This window comes from Onychostruthus taczanowskii, unplaced genomic scaffold (genome assembly GCF_017590055.1).
Source record: "Onychostruthus taczanowskii isolate IOZ18803 unplaced genomic scaffold, ASM1759005v1 scaffold7, whole genome shotgun sequence".
Taxonomy (NCBI): domain Eukaryota; kingdom Metazoa; phylum Chordata; class Aves; order Passeriformes; family Passeridae; genus Onychostruthus; species Onychostruthus taczanowskii.
The window spans coordinates 3,780,724-3,796,021 of NW_024504786.1; the positions used below are offsets into that span (position 1 = coordinate 3,780,724).

At 39.6% G+C, this 15,298-nt stretch overlaps 1 protein-coding gene across 1 annotated transcript; it reads left to right on the top strand.

The window, feature by feature from the left end:
• Nucleotides 1-235: 235 nt before the first annotated feature.
• NDC1 (NDC1 transmembrane nucleoporin) lies at nucleotides 236-14,595 on the top strand. The gene is made up of 18 exons (XM_041421569.1): nucleotides 236-347; nucleotides 590-710; nucleotides 1,653-1,754; nucleotides 1,942-2,116; nucleotides 2,571-2,709; nucleotides 4,133-4,241; nucleotides 5,057-5,108; nucleotides 5,594-5,726; nucleotides 6,702-6,794; nucleotides 8,158-8,239; nucleotides 9,062-9,217; nucleotides 10,240-10,494; nucleotides 10,626-10,744; nucleotides 10,976-11,026; nucleotides 11,434-11,497; nucleotides 12,323-12,423; nucleotides 13,353-13,513; nucleotides 14,346-14,595. Exons 1-18 carry the CDS (start codon nucleotides 306-308, stop codon nucleotides 14,407-14,409), a joined length of 2,019 nt encoding a protein of 672 aa, XP_041277503.1. The 5' UTR covers nucleotides 236-305; the 3' UTR covers nucleotides 14,410-14,595.
• The last annotated feature ends 703 nt before the right edge of the window (nucleotides 14,596-15,298 follow it).

Below are 15,298 nucleotides of genomic sequence, written 5' to 3' on the forward strand. Positions count from 1 at the left end.
TGTAAATAAACGGACGTAACGTGGACGAATGTGACAATTTCTTTTCTCGCCGCCCCGGGCTGCATTCTGTCCCCTTAGACACGGAAAAAGCCCCAGGCCCCCTCAGGCCGCCATAGCCGCGCGGGGAACGCCGGGACTTGTAGTTTCCACGGCAAGTGACGTCACTCGCGCACTGCCGGGGAGCGGGGAGAGGGGGCGTGCGCGCCCTCCCATTGGCTGCCGCCTGGGCGCGCGGCGGAAGTGGCGCGGGGCCCGCACGTGGGGCCGTTGGGCGGCGGCTTTGAACGGGCGGCCGGGCCGCGGCCATGGAGGCGGCGGCGGGCGGGCAGCGGGTGCTGCTCCGGCAGGTCGGTCCTCGGGCCGCGCTCCCCTCGGGCTGCGCTCCCCTCGGGCGCTGGGCTGGCGGGTGGCGGCGCATCCCGCCTCCTCACTGTGTCTCCCCTCAGGTTCGGGGCGCTGAGCCCCGCTCCCCTTACCCTGCGCAGCCCTCAGGCGCTGGGCTGGCGGGTCCCGGCCCCCGCTCCCCTCCCGCTGTCACCGTGCAGGACTGGGCCGGCGGGTCCCGGGCCCTCACGCTGTGTCCCCGCAGGTGCTGGGCTGGCGAGTGGCCGCCGCCGTGACCTGGTCCGTGCTGCTGCTGCCCTTCTGCACTGCGGCCTTCATCGTCCTCAGCGGCCTCGACCCGTTCCACCCGGTGCGCTGGGTCTCGAGTAGGTGCCCGGCAGCCTTCGCCTGATTTTGCTCTCACGTGTTTGTGTTTCTGGGGTTTTTTTGATTGTTGTTTTTCTTTTTCCTGCACTCTGTTGTTTTGGGTTCAGCCCCAGATAACGGGAACGGACGGTGGCACTGTGTTACACTTGTATTTGAATAGACTTTGGCCTTTGAAATGTTTCTGTTACGACCACAGCAGCCACAGTCCACCCCAGCTTAGGAATAAGTGTTGCAAGTTCATGTGAGTCTGTTCCTCAGAGAATTAACAAAAACAGGTTAAGTGCTTTAGTTGTCTGTTCTGAGTCCTTGCACACACTTCCTTTTCCACCCTGTGCAGCTGCTGTTTCCATAAACAGCTTCAGTTTTCTCTGTGGTGCACTGAATCCTGAGAGAAATTCCTGAAGAAGCCACTGTGCATGGTGAGAATAACTTCCCCTGAGTGCCTGCAGTGAAAATTGAGAGATGTTTAGCTGGAAGCTCAATGCCTGTGATTATTGAGCTGCTCCAGGCAGAGAATTGACTTCCATCCTCCCTTGAAAATAGAAAAGCTCAAAAGAACCACTCTGTAAGAAATTTCTTCCCTTTCTGGCGTGGCTGGATGGCTGCAGCTTTTCTTAAATCAATGGACATGTGATATTTGAGCCACAGTTTAATATTTTGTTGTTTTTTGTTTTTTTTTTAAACAAACTTCTGAGTGTTGACTTATAAGAAAACCAGTTATAAGGGTGTCAAATAGTTTATATGAAATTTAAATTTGCTTTTGTGCAGAAATGTTGTGTAGCTGGGCAGACCTCATGTGGGATTAGAAAGTCCATTGACTGTTACTCCCCTTTAAGCATTCAGTGGATTATTTTCCATTGCTTTAGTGCTCTTTTCTGTTACTTTCTGCATTGCTGCTGTGTTATTGCAATTTTCAACAATAATGTTTTTATTTTTTTTAGATTCTTTCAATGATTTGTATACTTCTTATGTCATCTTTTGTATCTTCCTGATGTCTGTGGTGATAATAGTAATAAGCATCTTCAACGTTGAATTTTATGCAGGTGGGTTGTGTAAATGTTGAACTGTCTTTGATACCTAAATTAAATGGGATAATCATTTATAATTTAGTGACTGATCCTGACTGTGAAAAGTTCTTTAGTGGCAATGGTGGGGTTTTTTTATCTTTTTTATTTAATGAAAGATTTTGTTAGTTAGAAGTGAAAATGATTTTTCTGCTTTTATTTACAGTTGTGCCATCGATACCATGCTCTCGATTAGCACTGATAGGAAAAATTATTCACCCTCAGCAAGTGCTCCACTCCTTTGTTCATGCTATCATGGGAATGCTGGTTGCTTGGTGTGCTACAGTCATGACAAAAGGGAGGTTCCAGTTTCTTGCTGTGTCCTGCACGCCCTCAGAAAGGTAACTGTGTGTGTGTCAAAGATAAACAAAGAACTTTTATTGTAAAATGCATTTACTGACAGTTTCTTTCAAAAAGAGTCCCAGGAATTTGGGTATTCTTAAAACCCAGCATTTATATGTTGATTTTCTTTATTGAAGGACAAAAAATACCCCCCTTTGTAAATGTTACAATGCACAAAGAACTGGACCAGAAAAACTGCATTTCCAGGATTCTTCATTCTTGAAAACAAGTTGGTTGTCACTTGAACTAAGTCCTGGTTTTGTGGTTAATGGCATGTTTCATGCATAAATTACAAAAACAGGTGGTAGGATTCCTTCTTTAGCAAAAAGCTTGCTGAGATACCATCAGATGTACTGATCAGGAAAGTAAAATCAAACTTCTCATTTGAGTTTCCTAAGGCTTGAAGAGCTTTTTGTTATGAACTCAGAATTGATTCTAAGTTTTCTGTTTTAGCCTAGAAGATGCTGTTCCTCAGATGTGCCTAAATGAGTATCACCTCTTCTTTCTACTTTCTGGAGCTTTCTTGGGATACAGCTACAGCCTTTTCTTTCTTATTAACAACATGAATTATTTGCCATTTCCAATCATACAGGTAAGAGGTTTAAGCATCCTTGTAGAAAGACATGTCTAAGTGAAACAGTGCTCAGAAAAGCCTGGATAATTTGTGAGTGTGGCAGCAGGAGCTGCCTGTGTGCAGCTGCTGTCGCTGACAAATGAAGTGTACACCCAGCTTTAAATGCCAGCAGTGTTGATCCTACTCCTTCTTGCTCAGCTCCTTTTAAATGAACACAGAAATTGGGATGTTGTGACTCTTTAACATTTAGCCTACAGCTCTCTGGTGCCTGTTAAAAGCTGGCTGAGGTGGCAAGTGAACTACAGGAAAAACACAACGTGCACAAACTGTGTATCAAATTCGGGAACTGACAACAAGGGTCACCTAAAAGCTGAAAATCTTGGCAGTTAAAAAAAACCCCTTCAGTTCAAGTCTAAATAGCATATTAAATCTGGCTTAGAGCTCAACATCCAAAGCCTTTTTCTGTGTGTAGCACTATGGAAACTGAAATTCCATTAATTCCTCTGGAGGAGTCCTGCAGAGATCTGCAGCAGTGTGAAACATCACCTTCAAAATACTTGGGTTGCTGCAGCCTCACAGCAGCCATTAACTTTTCCTGATTCCCAGACTGACACAGTCCAACCAATTTGGCAAGAGATGTCTTTAACCAAGGTTGGTTGTATTATAGTGGAAAACATGTGTGCTGCATTATGCTGACCATTGGTTCATCAGCAAACCAAGCAGCATTTGGCAATGCTGTAGTTAGAATATTTTTTAAAAATCTATTTAAATATTGTTAATTCTTCTTTGTTTGTTGTTGTTTCTTTGGGTTTTCTGTTTGTTTTTGTTTTTGGTTTTTTTCCTTTTTAATTTTTTTTTCCTAATGCAAGCTAGCAAAATAAAAAATTAAATCACTTTGGTTGCATTTGCATAGTTTCATTTTCATGGTTTCATTTGTCAGCTGGGTTGCATCAATTATTTGGAAACATATAGTTTAATTATTTGGAGGAAAGCATCAGTGTTATGTTGGTTTTGCTGTGTGGAGGATTACTGATTCTGGAACTCAGGCTTGTCTAAATTTTCTCTATATCTTGATTGAACATTTAGAATGTAAATGAAATCTAGAAGATTAAATATGCCCTTTTTTCCCCTTTATTTTGTATTAAACAGGCTTATTTTGGTTTGTTCCTTTGTGTATTGAGTCAGTCTACCCCATTCTTCATTTTCACTGCTACAAGCAGGAAATGGGATAAGAAATAGAAATGATTATGAAATGTTAGGGAAGACTGTGAGCATAATTAATAAATGTAACACCTGGAATTATCTTAAATTAAGTTTTTAATTGATCTAGACTTCAGGCTTTCAAGTACCTTGTCCTTTTTGGTTGTATTATTTTTATTAACTGTTTCACTGATTAGTTCTGAATGTGAAATACTAAACTATTTATTTTGTTTGCTTTTAGCAATACAAGTATTTACGTTTCAGAAGATCTCTGCCTCTCCTGATAAAACACAGTTGTGTGGAATCACTATATTTTGTTAGAAACTTCTGTGTCACATATTACTTTTTTGGTAAGGGTTCCTGAAATTCTCTTAGTTTTTAATTTGTAATTCCTGTGTTTGAAAACTTTGATCCATCAGGCTTTGGACTGCTCCTGGTAGTGGAGATGTGGTGTCCCAGAGCTGAGCCTGGCACTCCAGCAGTGGGCAGGGCTTCATTGTGTGTAATGTTGCTGTACCATCCCATTTTTTGGGCAAAGATCAGCACTTTGGCTTTGCTCTCAAGTGCCCTGTATATTATTTGGAGGGAGGCAGGGTGGCTCCCTCCCATGTGAGAATGGAGTTTGAGCTGTGGTAAAAAAAATCTGTGCTGATGAAAATAATTGCACTGGACTTTATAAAAGTCAGGAATTCTTTGTTAGGGTTGTAATTATCCTCCTAAATGATGTCAAAATATGCAAGAACTATTATCCCTTTATTTACATCGGGGGATAAATTAGAAGTAGGTGGTTCTATATCAGATTCCATTAAGCCTTTAAAAGCACTTTGCTGCTGCCTGGGCTGTAGTGAAAATTAATATTAAATTACTATTAACCCTCTTTTGTTAGTGAGGAAACACAATTAACTCACTGCTGAGAAGCAGCAATAAAAGAGGAGGTCTACATCTCTCAGTGTATAGCTGCTAGCCTGAAGCCTTTTTTCATTCTCTTTTTTGTGTTTCTTGAAACAAAGCAACAACAAAGGCAGATGGTTTCCTTGTCCATGTGAGTTAGAAGACCAGTCTCTTCTCTCTGCATAAATTCTGGTTTTGTCTTCTTTTTTTTTTTGGCCTACTGTGTGTGTGGTTTGTAGTTGTATTTGTTTGAGAGTTTCTTTTTGAACCCTAGGTTATATCCCAAAGGCATGGATATGTACCACGATGGGTCTTCACACAGACAGGTAGGTAGGACACTGTGCTGGAAATTTGGAATATTGTAGAGAGGTTCCTTTGCTGAGGAAGTGCAGCTTGGCAGCAGGACTCAGTTCTTTGCCTCCCCACAACAAATGTGGGGAGCTCTGGCCTTTTCTGAACTGAGTCCTAATGGAACCAGCATCCCCTTGTAGGAACAATCTTGTCATTAGGATAGTAATTAGGAAATCACTTTTTTTTTTTTTTTTCTGTAAGTCTCTAAAGTATTAGAGGTAAACATCCAGATTGCATATATGAGTTTTATCTTATTTTCTGTAGGTTTTTATTTTGGGGGGGGGGATCCTTATTTTTTTATGACTGTTGTTTGTTTTAAAATAGGGAGGCTGGAGTCTTAATATATTAATTGGCTACAACTGTAGTCATTACTAATTCATATTTATTTTCCTGAATTTCATTAAGTTTTCTTAATAAGAATACTAAAATACTTATACCCTCTTGGTTATTTTATCTGCAGTAAACTACATCCTCTTGACACTCTGAGTGGCTTATTGGACCTCTCCTTGTTTTACCATACCTGGCTGAGTGGTGTGTTCCTTCTGATGACCTGGTACACTGCTTGGCTGCTCTTCAAAATCTATGCCACAGAGGTCAGTACTTGTGACAGTGCTCCAGTTACATCATCAGTGTGGCACAGATAATTCTTTCATTTCAAAAGCAGTTCTAGTAGGAAATAAGTCATTGTGAGTTCTTGAATCTTCACAGCATTCACTACAGATCTGATAACTGAATAGTCAAGAGAGGCCTGCCATTAATTGGCTTTCCCTTTCTTCTCATATAAAGACCTGTGCTCCTTAGAAAATTCATGTTTTGTTCCTGCCACCTCCTCCTCTTACTCCTGCTTCTGTTTCCAGATATTTCCTTAGAGAGGAAAAAATTGATCATCTAACTTGATTTTTATTTTTTAAAATTAAAGCACTGTGACACTCTTGATAAAAGAGAAAAAAAGTGAGGTTTAAATCTGGGTCAATGTATTGGTGCAAAGTACTCATGGAATGAAATGGCAAATACAGTGCTGTTGGGGTGTTTAATTAGCTTTAATTAGAAAGGTGTAGTTGTTGTGACTACATTGAGAAAAATCAACAATGAGTCAAGCATGACAGCAGCTCTGAGGTGTGAGCAGCCTGTCTCAAAGGATAATAAGAAGCATCAGGAACACCTTGTCAACATCTCTAATTATTGTATTGTATAAAACTGTGGAAGACAAAAGAAATCATCCATCTGTGAAAGTATAAAATGGACTTTGCCCTTTTGGCTGATGAAAAAAGATTTGTTTATCCATACAGTTTTGTTTGTCTTAATGAGCTAAAAAACTTCCAAACTTGCTTTTAAATATTTGCATAGTGTTAACTGAAAAGTCAGGAAAGAAATTGTGAGATTAGCCCACATGAGCACATTTATTTGAGGATAAAGATATCTGGATTTTTTATGACTTTTCAATTTTAAATTAAAGGAGTAATCTCTTTTTGTTTCTGTGTTAGAAATTCCAGGCCAGTTTACTGTTTTTTCATAAGATTTTCTTGTGCTTTCCTCTGTATAACATAAATTTTGGTATTTGTATTTAGAGTCATCATTTTCCCATTCAACCAACATTTGCTCAGGAGACAGACCAGTGCCTGCCTAAAATCTTAAACAGCAATCCTCCCCTCCTTATAAAGGTAATTGAACTCCTACCTCTTCCCTGACAGGTGTGTGCTGAAAAGGTGTTTTTCAGAGCATCCAGTCACATCTTCCAGGTACCAGTTCTGCTCACTGAGGTGTTAGTTCCTTGAAAAGCTGCCTCAGAGCACTCACAGGCTGTTGCATTTAATGATAAAAATTTGTTTAGTAGTGACATCTGCTGGTGCTCACCACGCTGTTACTGTTAGCTGAAGATTCATTTTGTTAGAGGTAAGATCTGTGTGAAACAGAAGTGTTGTGATGTGTACTGATGCAAAAACAGAGCTCAGTGGCATTCACGTTTTTGTAACTCAACTTTGAGTCTTGTAATATAAGCAGGTGTTTGCTCAAACCTTTGTACTGTCAACATCCTGTCCCTGCAACATATATTTGAGCTCTTAACATGTGTGTTCTGTCTTGAAATTAAAAATATATCCATATTTAGGTTGGAAGTTGGGTTTGGGTTTTTTTTGTTTGTTTTTGTTTGTTTTTTTGTTTTTTTTTTTTTTTTATTTTTTTAAATTTTTTTTGTTTGTTTGTTTTGTTTTGTTTTTTTTGTTTTTGTTTTTTTTTTTAATAAAAGGCAATAGTAAAAAGCTACTTAAAACCTGTTAGTAAAGAAGAGGAATTTTGGTCTATGGTAAACATAAATAGGACTTACTCATTATAACACTTGGAGATTGGAGGCCTCATTTAAGTGGTGTTATGTAAATGAAGATAAGAATATTCTCTTGCACATGCAAATTCTGCCTTTACTGATTTTACAGATTTCTGATAAGGCTGGAGATATAACAGGCTGCAATACTTTTTTAAGCTTTGCTGCATTATCTGAGGATGGGTGGGGAAGAGTTGAGCACAAACAATTAAAGGAGCAGGAAATCTAATATATGATCTCAGATGTCATTAAAATGTCCAATTTATAATAGGGTTTTGAATATTGTGAGAAATCTGGTTGTTTTTGGTTTGGCATATTAATTGCATATTCACAAGAAAAAGCAGTGGTAGCTTGGTCCCATAAGGCACTGACCCTCAAACTGTAGTTGAGCTCTGGTTTGCAAAAACAGTTCTTTTCTTAGACTTTTTAGTGTCTTAATGTCTTTCTGCCTGAGCTATTAGAATCAAACAAGTGTTAGATCATCTTGAACTCCTGAGAACTGACATATCACTAAAGCTCTTAATATCTCTGCAGCCCCATCCAGGGTGGGTTTGGGGATTTGCCTCCATTCTCTTTGTGTTACGTGACTGGTTTTAGCCAGTGTGAACTCATTCTTTGGTAGGGATTGATTTTGTATGGGAAACTACATTTTTTTAAGCAAATACAGTGGATTTTCCATGCACTAAAATATCTTCCTTTCTTTGTAGTTTTTAGCCTTACAAGACTTGATGTTACTTTCCCAGTATTCTCCTGTTCGACGACAGGAAGTCTTTAGCCTTAGTCAGCCAGGTAATTATAAAAATTATTTTGTGTTGATTCCTTTTTTTTAAATCATTAGTAAAACGCTCTTAGAAGTGATGTAATGTTGTAAGGTATGCTGCATAAGCCAGGTGCCTTTTCCAAAAGGCTGCTTAATTATCTGTATTCATATTGTTTCACCTGCTAAACTCAACCAGTTGTGGTGTCTGTTGGATTTAAATGACAGCCAGGATGAAACACAGGTTTAGGATTTTGAAAGCAGGGCCCACTTCACACCACCAGTCAGACACTCCAGAATGGATAACCTAACAGATGTGTATGGAAGCTGAATTTGAGGTGTGAGTGAGGGGAAATCAGGTACAAATACTGAGTCACCACTGCAGCTGTGAGAGCAAACACTGGCTGTAACTTCAGTTAGTGCACAGTCCTTTTGCTGTACTCAGATATGGCAGAGGGGGTCCATTAAAACTGCTCAGAAGCCCTCAGGAACTTTTTGTAGCACCTTATCAGGAATTCTAGTGTTTGTACTGCTTCAAAACTGTGTTGACATCGCCACTGGTATTTGTTCATTTTAGCTGTTCAGTGATTGCAGATCTGATGGGCTGAACTGCCTGTGTTGCCTGCTTGCTTAGCAGGTTTCACTGAAGTCTTTTTAGAGTTATCCATTGAATCTGTCCATGTTTTCATCTTCTCTCAGTACAAACAAGCTGTCAGAGTGGAAATGCCCTGTGGCGTTTTAGAAGCTGAGTGGCACTGTGACAGTGCAGCTCCTGCTGAGAGCACATGGGCACTGTCAGAGAGATCCAGGGAGGAGCAGCTGGGTTAAAGCCTGCTCTTTGTGTGCACTGCCAGGTGGGCACCCACACAACTGGACTGCAATATCCCGGGAGTGTTTGAGTCTCCTCAGTGACCTGACTCAGAGGCTGATTGCACAGCAGGAAGCAGCAGCAGCAAATGGGAGAGCAAAGCTTCCAGTGGGAGAGCTGAAAGTACCTCCACAGACTCCAGGTATGCTCATAAAGATTTGTAAAGCATGAAGGCAGCAATAGATACCTTAGTCTCAATTACATTTTTTGAGGAAAATGGGGGACTTCTGCAAATAAATACAGACAAAAAAAGATCCTCCCCCAATTAATTTTAGGTATTTGTGTTGAAGTAATCCCAAAATAGCTAGAAAACTTGCAATCATCATGTCTACTCATTTTGTTTACTTGCATGATATTATGTTCAATACAGTTTTTTTTCCATACTTGCATGAATAAAAAAGTGATTGTCACAGTTTCAGTAAGTGGTTCAACACAGCTCAGGGAGAATTTAAGTCTTGCCAAGAGATGCTCTGTAATTTGCATAACTGCTCTTATGATTAGTTTAAGATGGTAAAATTAGGTTCTGTTTATGTTTGTGTGATTCACTAATATCACTGCAGAGTGAGGAAAGCCCAGTCTGACTCCTGAGTTGTGAGCAGCCTCCTGGCATTTTGAGTGTTTTACATGCCAGACTGGCATCATTCCTGGCAGCACAGCTGTGTTAGCACGAGGCTGCCAGGTAATGGAATCCCTTAGCAGGCAGTGGCCTGGCAACAGCAGGCACTGCTGGCGTGTCACAGGTGAATTTCTTCTTTTGCTGCTAATCCTTGGATTTGGAGACAAACGTGCCTTTTCTTACATGCCAATCAGAACGACTTTTCATTCTTCTGTGGACAGCCTTTTTTCTAGTACTTAATGCTAAGAGCCCACTTTATGTACTTTAATATCAGGGTGTTGTAATGTTGGCTAGCAGGAGTAAAATAAACAAATCAAGATTTATTTAAATTTTTTTTTCTCATCACTTGCTGGTTTTAAGCTGATGAACTTTGAAAACGCTCCACGCTTATGTTGATGTGTACTTCTTTGCAAGACCAGAGTGCTAACCATGTCCTTTCATAATAGCTCTGATACAGAACTTGTTGAAATAGCAGTCAAATAACAAACCCATCTCCTGTGTCATTGTGCCAGCCTGCTGTCTTCATGCAGTGTGTTCTTTGTCACTAGGAGCTGTTGGGATAGAAGACATGTCATTCCAGTCACAGAGGTCCAACATTGTTCTCAGAGCCTCCATGTCTCCCCTGGTTAAGCCATCCCTGATGCCTGTGAAGACGTCTCCTGGCTCTGATGTTGGTTCACCTTTCAGCTCTCCTGCTTTAAGTTACAAGATGGGAGTTGTGGATGTGAAGTCTCCTTGGCATGGAACAGTCCAAAGTCCCCATGTCACGAGAAGGGGACCAAAGCTATGGACGTCGGTTTCAGGTAGAGATTCTTCCACAGCACTTGAGCCTCACAGCCATGAGTGTAGTAGCCTTGTCAATGGAGAGCTGCATTGTGAGGATGAAAGTGACAGCAATGGTTTTTCTGGAGATTCTGTATTTTTTTTCTTGCAGATCAGCAAATGAATGGTTCCCACCATGAATCCTCTCCTGTGCTCTCTGCTCCAAGATCTGGCAGCGAGGCAGTGCAGCCAAGATTTATTTACACATGGCTTCAGAACAAGCAAGAACAGGTGGAGTAAAATTGCAGTGCATAGGGGGTGCAGCTTAGGTGATACTTCTCTGGAAGAATTTTCCCCTTTATGGAATGAATACTTCCTTATCTACTTAGCTTATATACCACAAATCCTTCCCTCCACTCCCAATGCCTTTATGCTGTGTGAAGGTGGGAGGGTTGAGAAGGGCCAACTGTGCATGCCTTAAATAAATGCAGATGACATGTTTAATCTTTTGTTTCTTTTCAGATAAAAAACTTCTTGTCCAAACGGGCGTTGATAATGTATTTCTTCAGCAAGGTAAGGGTGGTCATGTGTTTGAGACACAGGTAATGGCTTTAAAACCTGTAGTTTCATCTAAAGCTTTCCATAAGTACAGCTTCTTGCTTGCTGTGGGTTTCACAGCAGGATTGTTTCATACCTGCAGAAAATAAGAATAACAATGCTTTTTTAAACTCATCTGATTAGAAACTGCATTTTACTTAAAGCATTCTTATCCCTGAAAACTAGCTAGTGTATATCCTTTTTTCCCCTTTTTTTTTCTCTCCTCAGTTACAGCTGTAGCATTATGGGCAGTTCCTGTCCAAAAAGATTTTTCTGGCTATTTCCCAAGATCTGTTGGCCTTGCAGGTCTGTTCTGAAAGCTGCAAGTTTGACAATATTATTTATAAAGTGCACTCATCACAACACTTTGGTTTCTTTCTCAGCACCCAGAAGCCTCCATCCAGGCTGTCTTCTGTGATGCCCAAATGCACATCTGGGCTTTGGAAGGTAAGTGGTTTCCAGGTGATCCACTCTCTTGGTTCATGGGAAACTTTCTGGGCTCTGTGCTTTATAAATGTAACAATAAAAATCTTTGAAATGCTTTTGACAAAAACACAATTGCATTTCTGACACCAACATGGCTAAAGTCTAATTCACTTGTTAGTTTTGAGATCCCATGTGAGATCTCTTACTTTATGTTCTGTACAGATTCCTAAACTTCATTTCTGGTGCTTCTCTCTCATGTGAACCCATGTATCACTTTTACATTTTTTCTAGTGACAGATTTATGATGCCTTTTTACACAGCTTTTCTGACTAAAGGCTCTGGCTCTTTGTTTATCAGAGAGCTGAGGGAAGGCACTCAGATAATAACTCAGCAAATAAACAAAAAGATGGTTTGCAGAGAATTAGAAGAACAATGACAGTATGAAATTACATTCTGGGTTTTTGTTTCTTTCAAAGTTGTGAGTAAATACTGATTTTGATAGACTCTTATATTGCATTTGACTGTGCAAAGTTGATCAGTTTCCTTGGTGATGTTTTATGGGCAGATGTGCCATGCTGTGTCAGATTGTAGGTGATGGCTTGGGATGTATAGAGTCTGGAGATGGGAATCACATATAATTTTTATATAATCTCTCTTGCTTTACCAACCTCGAGCTATTATACAACTGTCAAACCATGGGTGGTTTGGTCCTTGAGCCAGAGCTGAGGTGACTTTTCAGCTGGCAGCAGCAAGTCCAGCACACTAGTGGAATCTTCAAGCAACACCATGATATTTGATACTGAATTCTCACCTTTTGAAGCATTAATTACAATAATTTTTTTAAAGGTCTGTCTCACTTGGTAGCAGCCTCCTTCACTGAAGATCAGTTTGGAGTTGTCCAAACTACACTGCCAGCTATCCTGAACACTCTACTGACTCTTCAGGAGGTAAAACTATTAACTTTTCCTTGCTGCAAGGCAACTTTTGAGAGAGGAGAAGGATTATTGTTGATTTTACATTTTATAACCTTGCTGACTAGTCATAACATGGAAGTTGCTGCCACTAAAACAGCTCTTCTGCAGTTAATCTAACCAAAACAGCTGGTTGCCACTATGTGCACTATGAAACAGCTGAATAAAAAAACCCTGTTGGTTTTTTAAAATGTGGAAGGAGAAAATATGCAATGTTTAATTTTATAGAAATGCTACTGTGTGCTCAGTTGAAGAGTTTATTTCAGGGATGCAGCAATTCTAATGCAATATCTTTTGCAGAGTTAGAACTTAATCTTTATTTGGTTGCACACAGTTCCTGGTGCAACATGGAGCACTTGGAAACATTGCAAATCTCAAGAGATAAAATCTGTGTCTCTGCTAATAGTAAGACACTACTCTCAAATTACTGATGTTTGTGTAATGTGTGTTTTAAAAAAATTCAGATTTATTTCCAAGGCTATCCATGTCCTATTAACATAACCATTTTACACTGCCCTAATGGAGGTTCTTGGAAAGAATTTAGAGGTTATTAAAGTTCTTCAGTGTAAGTCATCTATTCCAGGAACATGCACCAGGGGGAAAAAAAGCCAATGCCCTTGTTTGTGAAAGAAACAAGTCATAATACAGGACAGAATTGTGTTTCTCCTGCAGCATGTGATGTTCTTAGTTTAAGACTCAGTAACAGAGAATCTTATTTCATCGAACTTGGTTCTGTGTTCCTGTTGATGGCTGGGAAATGCTCAGTCTCCAAAACACGTCTGTGTGTCTTGGTGGAATTTCTGAACCTGCACTTTGTTTTTGCTTTATTTGACACAAGCATGTTGCTAGTTACATTATGAAGTAATTGATCAGGTGACAGGAATCTGTTTGTTTTTCTCAATCAGGTCGTAGACAGGCATTTCAAACTGCCACATGTTTCTAGCAAACCTCCCCGGATTTCAGGGAGCCTGGTGGACACGTCCTACAAAACACTACGATTTGCACTTAGAGCATCTCTGAAAACAGCCCTGTACAGGATAACTACTGTCTTTGGAGAACACTTGAAGTAAGAACTTCCTCATGATTGCTTGCTTGTTAAATTTAGTTTAATTAATGTTATTGTAGGATCTGTGAAAATCAAAATTTAGGGGGAAAATCCCTTCTGGTCATTATTATAATATGGTATTTTAGTTTTGTTTTTTTTTTTAATTTGTGGAACCTTAAAAAGTTCCTGTGTAGATATATAGTCCCCCTTCAAAATTTATTATTCATAGATTTCTGGGTAATTTTTCTTAGTGACTTTTCATGAACTCTTTAGAAGCAGTTCATGAATACCACTTGTTTAATAAATCTGAGCTGCTGAAAAGAAAATAAATCAACTAGAGACAATTGTTCTGCAGGGAGAAAATCCTATGAAGGGTCCAAATAATGAAATTCCATTGCTGCCTGGTTGTCCAACAGCTCTTCCTCAGCCACTCTCCCAGCAGGCAAACTTCTATACTTGGCCTTAGAATATATGGGACTGAAACTTCCTGTAGTGTCTGCCCATCTCTCCCTCTGGGGATGAAATATCCCTTAGATTAGAAGTGCTCAGTGTACAGGAGGGATCATTTTAGGAGATTCTTTCTTACCTAAATCATCCTTGCAAGTTAATCAGTTGCTGTTTAGAGGTAAGGAAATGGACAAAGTTACTTGGTATAGATATTTTTTAGAAGCTGTTGAGAATAAGAATTGACAGTTTCAAGGATTAATATGCTTCTTTATCTTGGAACATAGATGGTTTTTCCATAAAATTTAGCTTCAGTGTAATTGATTTCAATGTACAATCAATTTTTGCATGAGACTTTATTTTTGTGCTGTATTACTTCTAATGTAAAATGTTCTGCCTTTGTTTCTAGTGCTGTACAAGTGTCTACAGAACATAAGAAAAGACTTCAGCAATTCCTGGACTACAAAGAATAAATTGTGATGCAGCTACGGTTGTTTTTTTCAAAACTCTTGCTAAGAAGAAAGTGGGACTAATGAGGCTTTTTACCTTGGCTTTTTGGAAAAGCACATGGAAGTATAAGTTGCAGAACAAAACTTTTAGAACTGTAGAAGAGTTCTTATGGGTTTGGATCATTTTTTGTATAATAAAACTTGTAAAATTCATCTTGCCTTCTTTTAATGTCATTTACAAATGAGAAAGTGCCAGTTCTTCATTCTAGGTAAGACTATGACATTTAAGATTGCCAGAGTTATTTTGACACTCAGATCTTTCATTATTTTTCACACTGTGTTCTTTCCCTACCCTCTTCTGTTAGGGGGCTGAGAAGAGATTCACGTAGATACTTAGTGCTTAAGTGCTTCATAAATTTAGTTGATAACACTTCCAGATCAAGAGTGTAGTTTAAGTGTAGGAAACAGATGTGCTCAGGAATAAAACATGCTGCTCCTCTGTAAGCTGGAAATACTCCTTCAGAGTAAAATGGGTGTGCAGAAAGGCATTATTAGCACACAAATATTGCCTGGAAAGTGAGCAGCTCAGATTTTATCTTTAAGGTGACTTAGCAAACCAAGTTCTGATCCGTAGGAAGGATGTTTGCAGCACATCCTAATTTTTCAAAATGGTATACAATATTGGTAGATTCTGGTGAAAAACACTATTTTTTAAAAGCTTTTTATCTGAAAACCTATCTAAATAATTTGAAAATTAACTACTCAGTTTTTAGACAGACTTCAGTTACTGTGATACCTATATTGGAAAATGTGTGAAATATGAAGATGAGAACAGTAAGCTAAATGGTCTTGCAAATGAATTTAGTTTGATAAGGGGAAACAAAAGTATCATTTTCCTTCAGTGCCGTTAATC

What these genes read in the sequence shown, in the direction of transcription:
- NDC1 (XM_041421569.1), top strand. Translation starts at nt 306, where the DNA reads ATGGAGGCGGCGGCGGGCGGGCAGCGGGTGCTGCTCCGGCAG. An exon ending in CTTTAGCCTTAGTCAGCCAG is followed by an intron (nt 8,240 to 9,061) that starts GTAATTATAAAA and finishes GTGCACTGCCAG; the next exon opens with GTGGGCACCCACACAACTGG. An exon ending in GCACATCTGGGCTTTGGAAG is followed by an intron (nt 11,498 to 12,322) that starts GTAAGTGGTTTC and finishes ATTTTTTTAAAG; the next exon opens with GTCTGTCTCACTTGGTAGCA.